This window comes from Cnephaeus nilssonii (genome assembly GCF_951640355.1).
Source record: "Cnephaeus nilssonii genome assembly, chromosome: 5".
Lineage (NCBI taxonomy): Eukaryota > Metazoa > Chordata > Mammalia > Chiroptera > Vespertilionidae > Cnephaeus > Cnephaeus nilssonii.
Window position 1 is genome coordinate 52,692,445 of NC_137076.1, and position 16,922 is coordinate 52,709,366.

General features: G+C 43.2%; 1 protein-coding gene across 2 annotated transcripts in view; it reads left to right on the top strand.

Moving 5' to 3' along the window:
* GATB (glutamyl-tRNA amidotransferase subunit B) overlaps positions 1-16,922 on the top strand; it is a 79,817-nt gene that overhangs the window by 37,942 nt on the left and 24,953 nt on the right. Inside the window, exons 6-9 of one of the 2 annotated variants that reach the window (XM_079770891.1) lie at positions 5,998-6,111; positions 8,186-8,270; positions 8,969-9,013; positions 11,352-11,541. In XM_079770891.1, coding sequence (XP_079627017.1) covers positions 5,998-6,111; positions 8,186-8,270; positions 8,969-9,013; positions 11,352-11,541 — 434 coding nt within the window. The remainder of the gene's footprint in view (positions 1-5,997; positions 6,112-8,185; positions 8,271-8,968; positions 9,014-11,351; positions 11,542-16,922) is intronic. The other variant, XM_079770892.1, reaches the window with a different exon arrangement.

Here is a 16,922-nt window from a genome sequence, read left to right on the forward strand (position 1 = left end):
TCAATGAGTTCCTGATAGTTTTGCTGATGAGCATAGACCAGCTCAGCCTGGGTTCCAAAAGTCATTTCCTTCTCAGGGATGTCTGCCACTGTGAGATCTTCAAAACAGTCTGTTGAGTTGATGTGTACCTATGTAGACATACAAAATGTTTCAGTGGTAATAATAATGTTCAGTTTGAACATGTGGTATGTGCTCATTGGTTCACTAAGCATTTTTAAAATTCATTTATCATTTAAACTTTATGACAATTCTTGAGAGATGTTTTTATGCCTGTTATACAGGTGAGGAAAGTGAGGCTTAAGGAGGTTGGGTTATTTGCCCAAAGCTCACAAGAAGTGACTGAGCTAGGATTTGAGCCCAGGTGTGTCTGACTCCAGGAGCCTTTTCTTTAAGCACTGATCACACTGCCTCCTAGTGGCAACCACGATAGATAGCGATTCTATATAATAAAAGCCTAATATGCTAAGTGCCCGGTCGTCCGGTCAACCAATCAAAGCATAATATGCTAATGATATACTAAGGCTGCTCAACCGCTTGCTAGGACGTGCACTGACCACCATGGGGCAGATGCTCCTACCGGTAGGTTAGCTTGCTGCTGGGGTCCAGCCAATCGGGACTGAGCAAGACAGGCCGGACACACCCTGGAGCCCTCCCGCAGTCCCTCCCCAGCTGGCCAACCTCCTGCATCCCTCCCCGGCCCCGATCATGCACCAGTGGGGTCCCTCAGCCTGGCCTGCACCCTCTTGCAATCAGGGACCCCTCAGGGGATGTCAGAGAGGTAGTTTCGGCCCAATCCCGCAGGCCAGGCCGAGGGACTCCACTGGTGTACAAATTCATGCACCGGGCCTCTTGTCTATCATAATTGCCATAGATAACTTTGAAAGATAGTATATCAGAGCATGGGTACCATGGGTGCTGATGGCACTAAGGTCCCAGATCTGGGATGGAATCCTGTCCTACTACTTCTAGCTGTAGGAACCTGAGCACGGTATTTGATTTCTCTGAACCTCACTTTCCACACTTAGAAAATGAGTCCCCAAATAATTGTGTAAGGAAAGGGAAAGGAAGAAATCAAAGAGCAAAGAAACCATCCAAGTCTTCAGATAGTTGGGGCAGCTGGATGGTGTCCCTGAGACAGGGAGATGATTTACTGAGACAGGGATGATTGGTAGAGGAGTACTTTTGTGGGAGAAAATCATTTTGATGTTAAGTTTGAAATGCCTAAAGGGTGTCTAAGTGGCTTTGTCATTGAACTAGATTGTAGGGAACGAATGTGATAATGTGTATAAAACTTATCACAGGCCCCGACAAATAGCCTGTGCTCACTTTCTTAGGTATTTTTAACAATAGTAAGTAGTGTTACTTTTACAGAATCACTGCTCATTTTAGATGAATACACTTTGTGAAATATGGTCACTTTTTCTCATTGTCAAATCTTGTTATTTAAGTTCTGGAGAGTATTCAGTGATCAGAATGAGATAGTTTAATAGACTTCTCACTAAATCCTCAGGCCCCTGCTGCTTACAGAAACAGCTTTCTATCCTGATGTTATATTTCTGATGTGTGAATGTGTTTCAGGAAAAAATAATGTAACTGTACCATATCACTGTGCTCAGTGGTGTAGTTCTTTGGCTTTGCTGTTACAAATCTCTACTTCTAGGGGGTAGAAATTGAGCTTGATAGCATTCTCATGATATGTGAATAAAGGCCCTCCCTTGGTGTTGCAGAACCTGACTGGTAAGGCTTTTGTGCACTTGAGGCTATTTAACTTAATTTGTTTAAAAGGTATTTTGTCTTCATTGGATAGACTGTCTTTTGTTAATGTTTGATGCCATATTTGAATCCAGGCTAGGGAATGCTCTTTCAACACTGCAGGATACTAAATGATTCCTCTCAGACTTTTCTATAGCATGGTCATCTCTGGGAGAGACTGAAATTCATGCTTTTATTCCATTTCCAAATAAGAGTTCTAAATTGTGAAAGATGGTTTCATTCTTAAAAGCAAGTGAGGTCCAATTCAGGGTTCCCTGAGTTTAAACAAAGTTGTCTCTCAAGTATTGAAATTTGGTTGAGTATAGCTCAGCATACTTTGGAAGTTTTCCTTTGAGCTACTTGGGCCTTTCAGATTATTCCAGCTGTAGTTTAGTCTTACTTAGATGGAACTTTAGAATTTATCGGGAACCTGCTGTGAGACAGTAACCAGTCCACTTACTCATTGATCAGGAAAACACCAGAGTTTTGGCTTGTTTAATAAGGTATTAATTTATTGAACAATTACTATGTTCCAGACCCAGCTCTGGGTTCTGAATATAGCCATGCAAAGGATATTCACAAGCTTATGTTCATGAGGGAGGAAAATTCATTAACAAATAAAGCAAAAACAGTTATAGTGATAAGTGCATTAAGGAAATAAATAGGGTGTCAAGGAAATTGAAGGCCTCAGGGGAGGCAGCATTTATTTGAGTCCTGAAGAATGACCCCAGGCCCAGGCAGCATAGAAGGAGGGAATGAGCATTCTAGGGAAAAGCTAAGGCAAAGTCCCTGCATGAGAAAAATCTCAGGATATGCTCAGAGTTAGCATAGTTAACAGCCACTGCAGGGAAAGCATAATGAGCAGGAAAATGCAGCATCAAGTGCGGCTTGGGCTAGATTACTGATAATGGCAGGAAGTTATTTGGGTTTCATTCCAAGTGCAGTGGGATGCCCTCAAAGGACTTTGAAGCAAGGGAATGACTTAGTCTGTGTTACATTTTAGAAAAACCACTCTGTCTGCTTTGGAAAGTAGACTCAGAAGGGTAAGAGGAAGCAAGACCCGGTAAAAAGCTTTTGTCATTGTTCAGATGGAAGATGATACTTTGGTGGACAGGGCTGGTATCCGTGAAGATGAAAAGATCAAGACAGATAGATTCAAGATGGTTTTTAGAAATAAGAGGATTTGTTAACAGGCTGGTATGGAAGTCAAGGGAAAAGAAGAAATCAAAGATGCCTTTTAGGAAGGCTGAGGAGCTAGGTGGTGGTGCTATTTATTGAAATTGCAAAGATGAGGACAAGAATGGCTTTGTGGGCGGGGGGGGGCAAGTCAGGATTTAGTTTTAGAAATTAAAATACCTATGAGGACTCCAAATGGAGGTGTCAAGTAGACGTTGGATATCAATGAGGAGCTCCGAGTAGAGGTCCGGGCGGAGGAGATCAATTTAGGAGTCATCAGCAATAGATGGTATATAAAACATATACCCTTACAGCAAGAGTATAAGGAAAGAAGACAGTCCTAAGTTTGAATGGGAAAGAAAGCACCAGCAAATAAGTGGAAATGGAGTCTCCTAGGGAGGCCAGAGGGAAACCAAGAGAGCTTAAGGCCGCAGGAGCTGAGAGAGGACGATATTTCAGGAAGGAAGGATTAATCAGTATGTCATGTGTGGCTGAGGTATCCCATAAGGGGAAGAGAGAACATGTCCTTTGTCCATTGGATTTGGCAGCAAGAGGTTGTTGGTGACTTTGTGTAGGCATTTTCTTAGAGGAAGGGATAGAAGCCAAGATGAACTGGGTTTAGAAGTAAATGGGAGGTGAGATCATGGAGACAATATGTGCAAAAAACAAAACTGTTTGCGACGATTTGTTGAATAGGAAAGTAGAGAAACGGTAGCTGAATGATGGAGAGAGAATTGGGTTCAGGAGAGTAGGGCTTGGTTTTGGGTTTTGTTTTTTTAATGAGAAATATTACATATGTATATATCAGAAGTAGTGCTGAGAAAGGGAGGTTAATGACTGATGTGAGGAGGAGGTGACTGAAAGAGTGATGTCCATGAGAAGGCAAGAGTGGTGGGGATATATAAAAGCTGGGCCCATTTTTCAAAGGCCTGCCATTTTGATCTTAAAGATAAGATTAATTCAAAATAGGCTGTAGACATGTGCTAGATCCTGTAGTATTGGTTATGTATGTTCTAATAATGCAGGGGAGCCAGCAGTGGAGGCCAGCTTATTGATAAGGAGTTTTAAGGAGGAAAAGGTGTTAACACTCAAGTGGGACCTTGAAGGATGAGCAGAGTTTGAGAAGGGACAGTCACACTGATGAAGAGAGTGCATGGGAGCCAGAGGTGCAGACAGGGACTTGTATGAAGAGAGCTCCCCTGATTGGAGGAGAGCTTTCTCATGGAATGCCTAGTGGGAAAATGTGGGTAGTTTCAACCAAGACCAGATGAGGGCTCTTGAATACCAAGCAGAGGAGACAGTTAATCCAATAGGAGCTGGCTGTGCACTTGAGCAAAGGGGATTCTGAACATGACCTTGTGGAAAGATGAAAGTCAGAGCTGCACCCGGGTGGCTGGACAAGGAGGGGTTGAGGGGTTGGTTGCTGTATTAAAAGTCAAAATGCGATTGTGTCATCTGGGCTTGAAGTTCCGAGGCCTCAGGCAAGGGTGGCAACAGTGGAAATGGTGAGGTAGTGACAGGTATGAGGAATATCTGGAGGGAAGAACTGATAGGATCTAGTTATCAGTTTGGATATAAAGGACAAAGGAAACAAAAGCAGAAGATGACTTCAGGGTCCCCAGACTGAGAGTCTGATGATGTCAGGAATAGTTGGAACTTTTTGAGATTTGGGTAAGCACAAATTGTCCAAAAGGAGCTACAGGATTTTGTAAAAGTCTTGAGATGTCCAGACTGGAGACATAGAGTAATTTCCAAGCTGAAAGGCACCTTTCCCCTGACTGTCAGCATGGGGCGGGGGGGGGGGGGGGGGGGGGGGGACGGGGGGACTGGGCTGGGAGTTGCATTAGCAAGGAAGGTGAGCTCTTCCCTTTCCTGTGGGAATGAGTGAAGAGCAGGGCAAGCAGCAGCCTGCCCTTGGTCTCCAGCTTGGAGAGTGAGCCCCACAGCCCAGCACTGGGGCAGTGGCAGAGACCAGTGCCTAGGGTCTCCTTTCATGGCATAGAATTTGTTTACACCATTTTATTATTTTAATATGCATTTGCTATGGAATCTGGGAAAATTAATTTCTTTATTCAGCCTATCAGAACACTTAGGTTTGACAGATTTATTTTCGTAGGCAGGTTTTTAAATTGAAAAATAAACTTCAGCATTTTGTCTTCTTATTCTGTCCATTTTAAATATTATAAGTGAAATTGGAAAACAGAATTTGAGCTTTACTTTGTAGGATATAAGACCTAAGTGTTTCTTAACTTCACTTTCCTATTTGTCTTGGAACTTTGCCTCCCTCTCCTCCTCAAGAGCCTCTTAGTCCTCTCCACAAAGCACCTGCTTCCTTATGGGTGATTGCTCCTAATCTAAAGGGGCTTTCGGGGTCAGAGAAGGTCCTCCCAGGTTGGGGACACCTCCCTCTGAGTCTCATGACAGACCCCACGTCTGAACAGCTCTGTCCGCTGCAGTAGATCCTTACAGCAGCCAGAGAGGATGCAGAGTCCTGACTGTGGAAGGAGGGGATTGTTACAGTGCTGGAGGAGGGAAAATGCCTAAGTTCTGCTCTCGCCCTTGAGCTATAAATTCTCAAGGACTCTCTTATTAATCTCCCAGAATCACTGTTGGAAATTCCCATTCCTTTGGAGAGCATGTAGGGTTATCAGATAGTCATTTCTGAGGCCTTCCTGACAACCCAGCTCTGACACTTTGAAAAAAGCTTGAGAATAAAACTGCTGAGTAAATATCCATTTTAACAGTGTTGTTTTTCTTACTGGGCACAAAAGGAATGAGATGTCCCCAGCTGGTGTATCCAGAATTTCTCCTCTCTCTTCGTGTGCACAAGTGCACACAAAGACATACACACACACGCACACACTTGAGATGCTTTGGGGCCAGGATTCTCTTAAGCAGACAAAAATGCCAGTCGTGTACTTCAGAACCAACGTTCCTTCTCTAAGGTTAGGTTGCTATCACTAAAGAGCAAATAGATTTAGATATTGCTTGCCTGGACACTCTTGCCTTTAAAAGACCATGTTGCCTCAGATAATTTCTAAAGAATTGTCTTTTTTTTTCTCTTTTCAGAGGGCCAGTTGAGGGTGGATGCCAATATATCTGTGCATCACCCTGGGGAGCCTTTGGGTGTTCGAACTGAAGTGAAGAATCTCAACAGTGCCAGGTTCTTGGCCAAAGCAATAGGTGAATGTCAGCTGTTACTCCTAATTATACCTCTCTGTGTCCATTATCTATTGCTGTGTAACAAGTTACCCCAAACCTTAGTGGCTTATACAGTAACTTTCAGTTTCCATGTTTTTTTGCACTTATACACTGTGTGGTTTTGCTGCTGTCCTGCCTCAGCTCCTTGATGTGGCTGTGGAAGCTGGCAGCCCAGCTGAAACAGAGTCTGAGATGACCTCACTCACACCGTGGGGCCTTGGCGCTGGTGTATGCTAGGCTTCTCTCTCCACTTGGTCTTTCTTCATTTGCTTGCGTAGCCTGGTCCTTCTTGTGTGGCATTGGGATTCCAGGGAAGAACTCCTGATAGGCAGCAGTTCTAGATCTGCGGTCACTGGGCCTAGATAGTGGCCCCAGCCCTTCTACCAAGTTATGTAACCTGCACTGGGTCACTTAATCTCTCTGAACCCAAGTTTTCTCAAAAAGGGAGAGAGTAGAGTTTAATAAAAGACCCTTTTAAGCACCATAATTGTATGATGGCAACAAGAAGAAAATATAGTGTACAGTAGTCTCCCCTTTATCCACAGGGGATATACTCTAAGACTCCCCATGGATGCCTGTAGCTGTGAATAGTACCAAACCCTATAGATATGTTTTTTTCTATATATAACTATGATCAAGTTTAATTTATAGATTAGGCACAGTAAGAGATTAACAATATAATAAGTAATACTAAAATAGAATAATTATAACACTATACTATGATAAGTTATGTGGATGTGGTGTCAGTCTGTCTTTCTTAAAATATCTTATACAGTACTGAATGCACCCTTGACTCGTGATAATGTGAGATGATACAATGCCTAGTGCAGTGAAGGAGGTGAATGGTGTAGGCACTGTGATGTAGTCTTAGGCTCCTGTTGACCTTCTGAGGATATATCAGAAGGAGAATCCTCTGCTTTGAGTCATCCTGGGTCATGATGTTGATGGTTAGATGTCAGGAGCACACATTATCTGAGACTGGGTAAATTTAACCTTAGACTGTGGTTGAATTCAGGTATCTGAAACCAGAGAGTGAAACCGTGGATAAGAAGGGAGTTGCACAAAGGAAGAATTATTATATACTAGAGGCCCGGTGCACAAAATTCATGCACGGGGGGTGTGTCCCTCAGCTCAGCCTGCACCCTTTCCAATCTGGGACCCCTCGAGGGATGTCCGACTGCCCTCTCACAATCCAGGACTGCTGGCTCCCAACTGCTCGCCTGCCTGCCTTCTTGATTGCCCCTAACCGCTTCTGCCTGCCAGCCTGATCACTCCCTAACTACTCCCCTGCCAGCCTGATTGATTCCTAACTGCTCCCCTGCCAGCCTGTTTGCCCCTAACTGCCCTCCCCTGCAGGCCCAGTCGCCCCCAACTTCCCTCCTCTGCTGGCCTTGTCACCCCTAACTGCCCTCCCTTGCTGGCCATCTTGTGGTGGCCATCTTGTGTCCACATGGGGGCAGCCATCTTTGACCACATGGGGGCAGCCATCTTGTGTGTTGGAGTTATGGTCAATTTGCACATTACTCTTTTATTAGATAGGATAGAGGCCTGGCTGCACGGGTGGGGGCCAGCTGGTTTGCCTTGAAGGGTGTCCCAGATCAGGGTGGGGGTTCCCTTGGGGAGTGGAGCAGCCAGGGCGAGGAGCCTGTGGTGGTTTTCAGGCTGACCACGCCCCCCGGCGACCCAAACGGAGGCTCTGGTATCTGGAATTTATTTATCTTCTATAATTAAAACTTTGTAGCCTTGAGTGGAGGCCTGGACCTGCCAGGGTGTGCGGAAAGCTTGGCTTCCTCCATTGCCAGGGAAACCCAAGCCTCCTGCTAGCTCCGTGGCTGTAGCCATCTTGGTTTGGTAATTTGCATACTCGCTCCTGATTGGCTGATGGGTGTGGCTTGTGGGTGTAGCAGAGTGATGGTTAATTTGCATATTACTCTTTTATTAGATAGGATGATTCTGTTGACTGTTTATTGTTAAAGATTTTATAAGTTTTTAAAATATTGCCTGGCTGGATGAAAGGAATAAAAGATATGTTACTAAATTACTCTGTTTTTCTTAGACTACGAAATTCAGAGGCAAATCGAAGAACTTGAGAATGGAGGAGAAATTCTGAATGAAACTCGCTCCTTTGATTACAAGCTGGGGTGAGTCTGCTTGAAAGCATCTTGAGTGCACCTGGGTGGGACTCCAGTCTGGGCTCACCACAGATCAGCCATGTGAGTGTGAAGAAGGTGCTTAGGTTCTCTGCAGTTCCATTTCCTCATTAGTAAAGTTAGGAAAATACTGTGTCCTACGAGGTTATAATATACCCTGCAGGCTGCAGGGCTGGTAAAAGGTTTAAACTGAAGCAGTTACGTAGTGCTTAGTTCTAGGTCCTGGCCCTTCCCTTGCTTCCAGGTTACCTGCTTTGTGGCAAGCATTTTTATTTCCTCAAATTCTATCAGACAAAAGCTCTACCAATTTAAGCTAGAGGTAGAAGAAAGTTTAGAGCTGGTCGTAGAGCTTCCTTTTTTTGTTTAGATAACATTGACTTTAATTTACTAAATCTGAAATTTTGCATTCTTATACTTTTAGCAGAAGATCAAACAAAGCGCAAAAGCCCAGACTTAGAGCTGGTTAAAAGCTGGAAGCATTGAAGCAATTTCTTTTTTTTAATTAGCATTCTAAACATTTTCCTTTTTTAATATTATTTTTTAATGTATTCATAATATGTCTCCCAAGGAAAGCTGAAGAGCTTGAATCTGCCTGTGCCCATTATTGGCAAGGAATCCCCTCTCTATGTGTGCGCCAGCCAGTGCCGCATGCAATATTCATTTAACGTTTTCTTACTTAACTATCGTAGGTGCACCGTGCCGATGAGAGACAAAGAAGGAAAGCAAGACTACAGGTGATTACTCCCCTTATCAAAACAGCTTTATGTATTTGGGGTTAGGGGCATATTTCAAATCCACTAATAATTTTTAGGAACCACTTTTTGTTATTGTTGCCTGATGGAAAGTCCAGACTTCCTATTTTAGTGTATACTGAGAGAAAGAATAGATTCTTAATTGGGTTGCCTTGGAGTGCCTTATTAGATAGGATTCAATTGTTGGAAGACGCTTGTTCACTCACTTCTGTGTGAGAGTTGCTATAATTCAGGGTGGGGAACCTTTTTTCTGCCAAGGGCCATTTGGATATTTATAACATCATTCACAGGCCATACAAAATTACCAACTTAAAAATTAGCTTGCTATATTTGGTCAAACATTTAATTAACTCACCCCTTGTGCCTTGGCCGGGCCAGGCCAAATAATTTCCCGGCCCTTGTATGGCCCTTGAGGGCTAGACATTCCCCCGCCCTGTTCATTGAACCAAGAGGATGGCAGTTGAAGATGGGGCCTAGCCTCTTCTTATTCCTACATTCAGTAACAAGTTCAGTAAGGCACTGAAGTTCCTTGAGAAGAAATGAAAAAAGAGATGTATATGCTCCTGGCATTTCCCTTCAATCTTCAGGTGATGCTGTTTAATTGGTAAGTTGGACTTAATATGAGATTCAGAAATAAAGCAAAAAATAAAGATACGCTTAAGCTAACTCAAGCCTTTCATTTTTTTCCCCATTGAGTTTAGCTGATTGCAAAGGTTGAAGTTTTACACATCAAAGTTGTTGAGGGTAGCCCACCGCTCCTTCATTATGTGCGGAAAGATGTAAGAGCAGCTACTGCTGTCAGTGAGGGACAAGTGTGGCGTCATGTGGGAAAGAAGCAGCTCATAAACCCTTAGAGTGAACTTGACCTCAAGGACGCCTCTCATGGTGTCTGTCACAGTGGGGATGGCTTTAATTACTGTGACCTTCTGGGTTCAGTCAGTTCCTTCTTAAGAACGTTTGTCTTCCAGTGTTGCCCCCACTCTGTTTCTGCTGCTTTCTGATCGAGCATGGCTTAGACTTAGAGTTTAGTTAGTGGCTTCAGCTCAGTCCCCAGGTTAATAGACGGGAGTCCCTCTTACCTTCAGAAGTCGGATTGATTCATAGCACAGATCTGGCATCAAGGTGACGGGTTGCTTGCACTTCAATCTGTTACCTCGGAGTCACCATTCGTTCTGCATCTGCATAAGCCCTTTGACAGGTATAAGCAGAGAGAAAATGATCGATGCTGGAATAAGACAGAAGGATTATATGCAGTGGTGCAGCTTCCACATTTTAAAAAAATTAACAATTTTTAGAGCAGTCTTATGTTTATTGCAGAATTGAATGGAATTACAGAGTTACTGTATGTTCCATGGTATGTACCACATACCATGTACTTGTCCTTTCCCCTATAGTTTTCTCCTGCATATATGTGGAATGTGGTACATTTGTTACAATCAATGAACTGAAATTGATACCTTATTATTAACTAAAATTCATAGTTTACATTAGAGTTCACTCTTTATGTTGGACATTCTGTGGGTTTGGACAAATGTATAATGACATGTATCCACCCTTACAGTGTCATACATAGTTTCACTGTCCTAAAAACCTGTCTGTACTTAACTCATCCCTCCTCCCCTCTCTCCCCTCTAGCTTCTACATTTTATTTAGGCAAAATCCATTCATTGCTTCTGCTTCTCAAAATATTTTCTTATTCTTTGACTTTTCATTAATTACACAAATACTACTAAAAGTAGTGGAAATTTTAAAAGGGGGGGAAATCATCTTTCTCCCTAATAAGTTGTTCTCATTTGCTCTTATGTCTTCATGAATATACTGAAAGCCCAGTGCACGAAATTCATGCATGGGTAGGGTCCCTAGTAGCTGCCAACTGCCAGCCGGGGCCTCCCCTCCCCCCTGCCAGCCAGGGCCTTCCTTCATTCCACACCACCCCCTGGTGGTCATTGCACGTCATAGGGAGTGATGGAACTCCCAGTCGGTCGAACTCCCAAGGGGACACTTTACATATTAGGCTTTTATATATATAGATACTTTATCCACAAGTATACATCACAGCATGGCATGAACGGTGCTGTGCCTCTTTCACTCGTCACTAGTTCCTAAGCATGGGAATCAGCAGGGTTGGTGTTTCTAGCTGTGGTTTACTCTTGTGCACAGACTGGTTCCCAGGAAACAAGGGGCCAATGTTAATATTGTAAGATATTAGAAAATGTTTGCAGGTGACATGGCTCTCTATAGAGAAACTTTCCTATGAATAATTGGGTTTTTCTTATCAAACTAAAACATCAGCATCAGGCCCTGTATCCTTTCTGCCTAGGTTTATTCCCGAGCCAAACCTGCCTCCCCTGCTGCTCTATGATTCAGCGTCTCTGCCTGCTGGCGCAGACCCACAGCAAGTGATCAATATCGACCAGCTTCGAGAGCAGCTCCCCGAGCTCCCCAGTGTGACCCGGGAGAAGCTCGTCCAGCAGTATGGGATGCTGCCGGAACACAGTTTCACCTTACTGGTAGGTGTTGATCAGAGGCTTAAATAAGCCCAGCTCAGCAGTTGGGGTAAGGCTATACCAGTGGGCTCTGATGGAGCAGGCCGATTGCCTCTGTTGTACGAAAGATGCTCCTGGGCAGAACAAGGCATGATAACCTTCGTTCACTCCCCTTAATGATAAATGCACCTCATAAAACCGGAAGCATAATCTCGTATCTCATGTCTCCTGTGTAGAAAGGAGCGGCTGCTCAGAGCAGCAGTGGAGGCTTCTTGAAGAGCATCCAAATGTTATGGACGACCGTTTCCCCCTGTGTCTGTAGGACAAAAGAAAATCTATGTATAGAGTTTCCAGCAGTATTGAACCATGACAGGGCCTGGCAGGAAGTTAGTTCTCAAAACCCAGCCAGTTGTTTACCAAGTGTAGAAGAAAACATTTATTCTACACGACATGCTGAAAACTCTGACTAAAAATATCGGTCCTTTGAGGCTTGAGGATGCGTCTGAAAGAGGCATGAGAGAATCTGACACCATTGAGGTCTGTGTAGGGATTTTCCCATCCTTTTCATGGCTGCTTGGGGCTTTGCAGTCTTCTTCGTCATGGCAACATGAAAGTGATCCGGCACCAGTGAGTATAGCGTTCTGTCACAGTTGTCTTCTTGTCTGTTGGGGAGGAAGCAGAACATTCTGTTGCTGCTGCTTTTAGGGACCAGGTGTATGCCACACACTTACCTTTTGGGGCAGCAGAATCTGTTGAAATTCTGGATTTTTGCAATTTAATTGACCAATAATAAATATCTGGGGACATTAGGGTATACACATTTCTATGTAAATTTATACAGTTCAGTAATAGCAACCAGCCATTTCTGGTGCAAGGTAGGCAATCGAATGTTTGTTGAATGAATGATTTTCTCTTTATTTTCTATAAATCAGTTAATTTGACAAGTATCTACAGTGTCCTGTGAAAACTCCTTTGTTACTACCACAATGATTAGGCATGATCTTTTTTTTTTTTCATTCCCTAGGCAGAGTTGAGCATTGTCTCCTATAGGCTGCCTGTATATTTTACTCCTACCTCTGTGGCATCTATGTCACTGTATTTTGATTATTTATTGGTGTGTCTTGTTCAGCACCTTGAAGGCAAGGACAGTTGCATCCTTACCCTCCCTGTTCCTCGGCACAGATGAGCACATCAGTAGTGCCTAAAGCCATATCTGTGTGTGAATCTGTTAGTCAGCATCTCATACAGAACAATTTTCACTTGCATTTTTCCTGAGTTGATTTAACAGAACTGAGATTCAGTCTTTCACATCTTCCCCACCATCTTGATCACTTGACTTTCCGGAAAAAAAACTAAATTCCAGAATAAAAACTAAATGCTAAATTTCCATCCTGCATTTTCTGACATATTGCCAAATTCTGTAGGGGATTGGAGGACCAGGGCCAAGGCTACTCAACCTGCAGGCATTAGTTACCTCTCACCACTTGGCGTCCTGCCAGGTGGACAGAGGCCACCACTGGCGGTAGTGAATGATGAACCTGGGTTACTTGTCCATGTTTTTTCCAAGACTGATTTCGGAGAAGAATCCACTAAGTAGAATGGTAGAAATTATTAGTGGATATCAGCTTCTTCATGAGAGAAGTGAAAGGGCCTTTCTGCCTCTCCTCTCGAGAATATGGCTCATTCTCTGAGGCACCGTCTGAAAACAGATGCTCCCTCCAGAAAGCCCCTCCATAGGATTGTCACCCTGCGCCTCTGAGAAGCATGCTATGTGTTCTCCGAGGGCAGGGACATTTTCACACTCCTGTTTGTGTCCCTGCCTCCCCTCATGTGTCCTTCCTGGTATCAGAACCCAGGAGTCCTTGAGTAAATGTTTGCTGAGGGGTGGCAAGTCTGTTTTCATAGTGTAAGTCCCCTTTAGGGAAACTTACCTTTGATCTATTCAGTTCAACACTTTATTAGATCTCCTATGTAGCAGGTGCTGAGCCAGGGACAAAGTTTCAAAAAAAACATGTTTTCTTTGCTTTCCAAGAGCTTATTTATAAGCACACACTAGAGGTACCCACCCCCGGGGGCAGATTACAGAATATAATATATAATGTGGAAAGGAGTCCGGAGGAGGTGGTGATTGCCTTGATTAGGACAAAAGGGGAAAACCTCAAGAAGATTTTTGAGCCATTTTTGAAGGGACTCATTTTTTGATATCTTAAAAATATGCATATTTTTATAGCTTGAAAATAGCATGAGGTGATTAGGGTTTTTTAAGGGCTAGTACTTGAAATCTTCAAGATGGGGAAGAAGAGAACTTGATAGGAATGGGAAGAGAGTGATTCGGACAAATTAGGCATCCTGAGCTCTTTATGACTTTGTAATCATTGGAAGCTGAGTTACTCATAACATATCCGTCAATGATATGTTCGTCTTTTTCTCTGCCTTCATCAGAAACACAACAGATTGCTGAGAAGGGCAGATGCACAAATCTAATGAACCATCTTTCAATTTAAAGAGAGCCCAGGAGTATTCATTAAGTAAATAGCAGTGGTGGAGGTGTGCTTTGCAGAGCTTCAGCTGCATGCTCCGTGCCTTCGCATTGCTTATTAAATTAAGCATTGAGCACATACCCGCCCCCCCACACACACAACACATGCCTTACCCACAAATAATAACTTCAGAATTTAACTCTAGTCTTTAATTTATCATGTTATTTTATTGTGAAATAAGCACTGAATTATTTATGGTTAACTTATCCTTGATATTTATAGAACTCCAGTATTGTATCTCAGCATCCAGCCAATGGCTGCATATAGTAGGCATTCAGTGGATATTTGTTCATTGAGGGGAGGATGGATGAGCAAATACATGGGATATTAAGACAGAGCTCATGAAAGTTTCGGGAGAAGTAGTGTTTCTGGTAAAAGCACCCGTTTCCAAAGGTCAGATATATAAGCCACCCTTTTGACAACCAACAAATCGTGGCATGATACCTGTGTCACTGAACTCTGGTGAGGAGACCTGGATTGCCACTTCATGCCACCTGAGACAGGTACAAGTCACTTGGTCTCTCTAACTCATTTTTTGAACTGGTTTCATTGGGACATGAAATCAAGTCTACATTCTGATTTTCTCCTTTAAAGCCTCCCGATATTCCCCTCCCAGCAGAAACCTGTCTTACGTTTTAGGTGGCTGGAGGAAAAACTAGTATCTTGCTCCACCAGAAACTTGACCCTAGTTAGCTAACCTTGCTTGCCTAACTTAGGTCAAACTGCCTTGATTTCTGACCTCATGTGTAGGACTTGGGAACAGAAATGTGGAAGCTGAGATTCAGGTATTAGAAAAGGAAAGTTCTAATAGCATAGCAAGCCTTTCTCTGAGTCAGTATATCCAAGTGTAATTAATAGAATGATTGTGATTATATGCATGTGCATTTTTCTTGGCAAATAATCCCAGGGTGATCTCTATGGGGTCATCTCTTCCTAAACTCTGCCTTACCTGACTCAGCAAATGCAAGCAAATTGCAGTCATCTGCCTAAGCTGCACATAAAGTAGGCTGTTCACTTACAGCCCAGTCTGCAATTTATAGCGGCCCACTTTTAATCTATCCTACAACATCCCTCTTAGGTGCATAGAGTTGTTCCACCCATTCTACAGGTGAGGAGACATAACCTCTGTGGCTCTGTATAAAGCATTAAATAACTTTCCCAAGCCTGTGGGGGAGCCAGGGTCAGACCGGGCTGACTTCAGGGCCAAGGCTCTTCATTTGTAAGCTCTACTGCCTGCCTATACATGTAATGTGCCACATGCAAATAGAGATAATGTTTCAAGTGGTTTGCTGGTTTGGATCGCTTAATAGAGAAAGTAGAAATTTTACTCTTGTCAACATTAATACTGTGTCAGTCCCACTAAAGCTTCATGAAGTACTGTCATAAAACATCAGTTCATTTCAACCTTTGGCCACCCCTCTTGTTTTTCAAGATAATAAATAGAAAGTGCTGTCTACTAAATTTAGTGAAAATCAGTCAACTCCAAAGAAAAGCAGAAATTATGTCCACTTTTCAAGTAGAAAACTTAAGTCAGAATAGAAATGCAAGCTTTCCTCTGCAGCTCTATTTGTTTTCTAAACTTTCTACATTAGGTACTTGGCTCCTTCTGACTGAAGCATCAAGGGGAGCCCACGTAGGGCCAAGTGCATGGGGCTTGTGGATTTTGTGGGATGATCTTGCCTAGAGCCTCATGTTACACAGCTCCGCACATGTGAGGAATGATATAAGCTCACGGGGTGACTGGCTGTGAGTGAAATTGATAGGCAGAAAAATTTCAGTCTTCTCTGTTATGGGAGGAATGGTATAACATCCCCAACTTAGTGTTTTTTGAGAGCCTGCTATACTCATCACATTCCCTTGCTGTTGTCAACCGAGAGCTTTTATATTTTCCATGTTGCTTTTAACTCCTGGGTAGCCCTACAGGGCAGTATATTAAAACACCAACTAAGAGACAGACAATCTTGATTCCAGGTCTCCTGTCTGATACTGGGAGCTGGGAGGGTTTTGCAGAGGTAACTGGAGCTGAAAGAGGAAGGGAATGACTTGCTTACCCCAAAAATGATAGACACAACAGAACCTCGTTGAATCTAAAAAAAAAAAAAAAAAAGTCTAATTACAGCCAAGCAGACTCCCAAGGATATGCTGCCAGAGCAAAGAATGCTGCTAACACACTGAGAACCATGCAGGGCAGATGCTAAGAAAAGCCCAGCATGGCCCAGGGAGGCTGTAGGAAAATGTGATGGGGCCGTTCACATCAGGGGCCTGTGTTGCCACACATGTCTGCCAGTCCTCGTATGAAGCCTCAAGGTGTGTAGGAGTCTTTGAACAACTTCATTTTCCCCAGCTAGTTATTCCCTGTTTAAAGCCATAATCCTTTGTTTCTGACATCATAGAAAAGGTTAAGGTGTCTCCACGGGACAAAGAAACAGCAGTGATAGCATGACTATGGTTGATTGTTAAATGGATTGTTTTCCAAGAGTTTTGTTTTGAGTCTCTAGTAAGCTTGAAATGTCCTGGTTTTCTTTCTGGATAAATTGCCTATAAAATAATTTCCCTTGGTAAATATCTATATATCCCGTAGGCACTACTACTTTAAAGCTAATAGTTTGAAAAAGCATCTGAAACCACATTGACTGGTTTTAGACTGCCCAAACTTACGGAGGAGCAAATACTCACCCTCTTAACTCCTGGTGAAGGAAACTCCATTTGCTCAACATTGTCACCCACCATATTTCACCTCCGTGCAATTTTCTAATTGATTTAATTCTTCATCTTATAACATCGCATCCAGTGCTTGCCAGCTTTGGGTGCTTTCACAGTCTACACACTGTGAAAAATAACCAATTTTTTTTTTTCTGGTAAAGT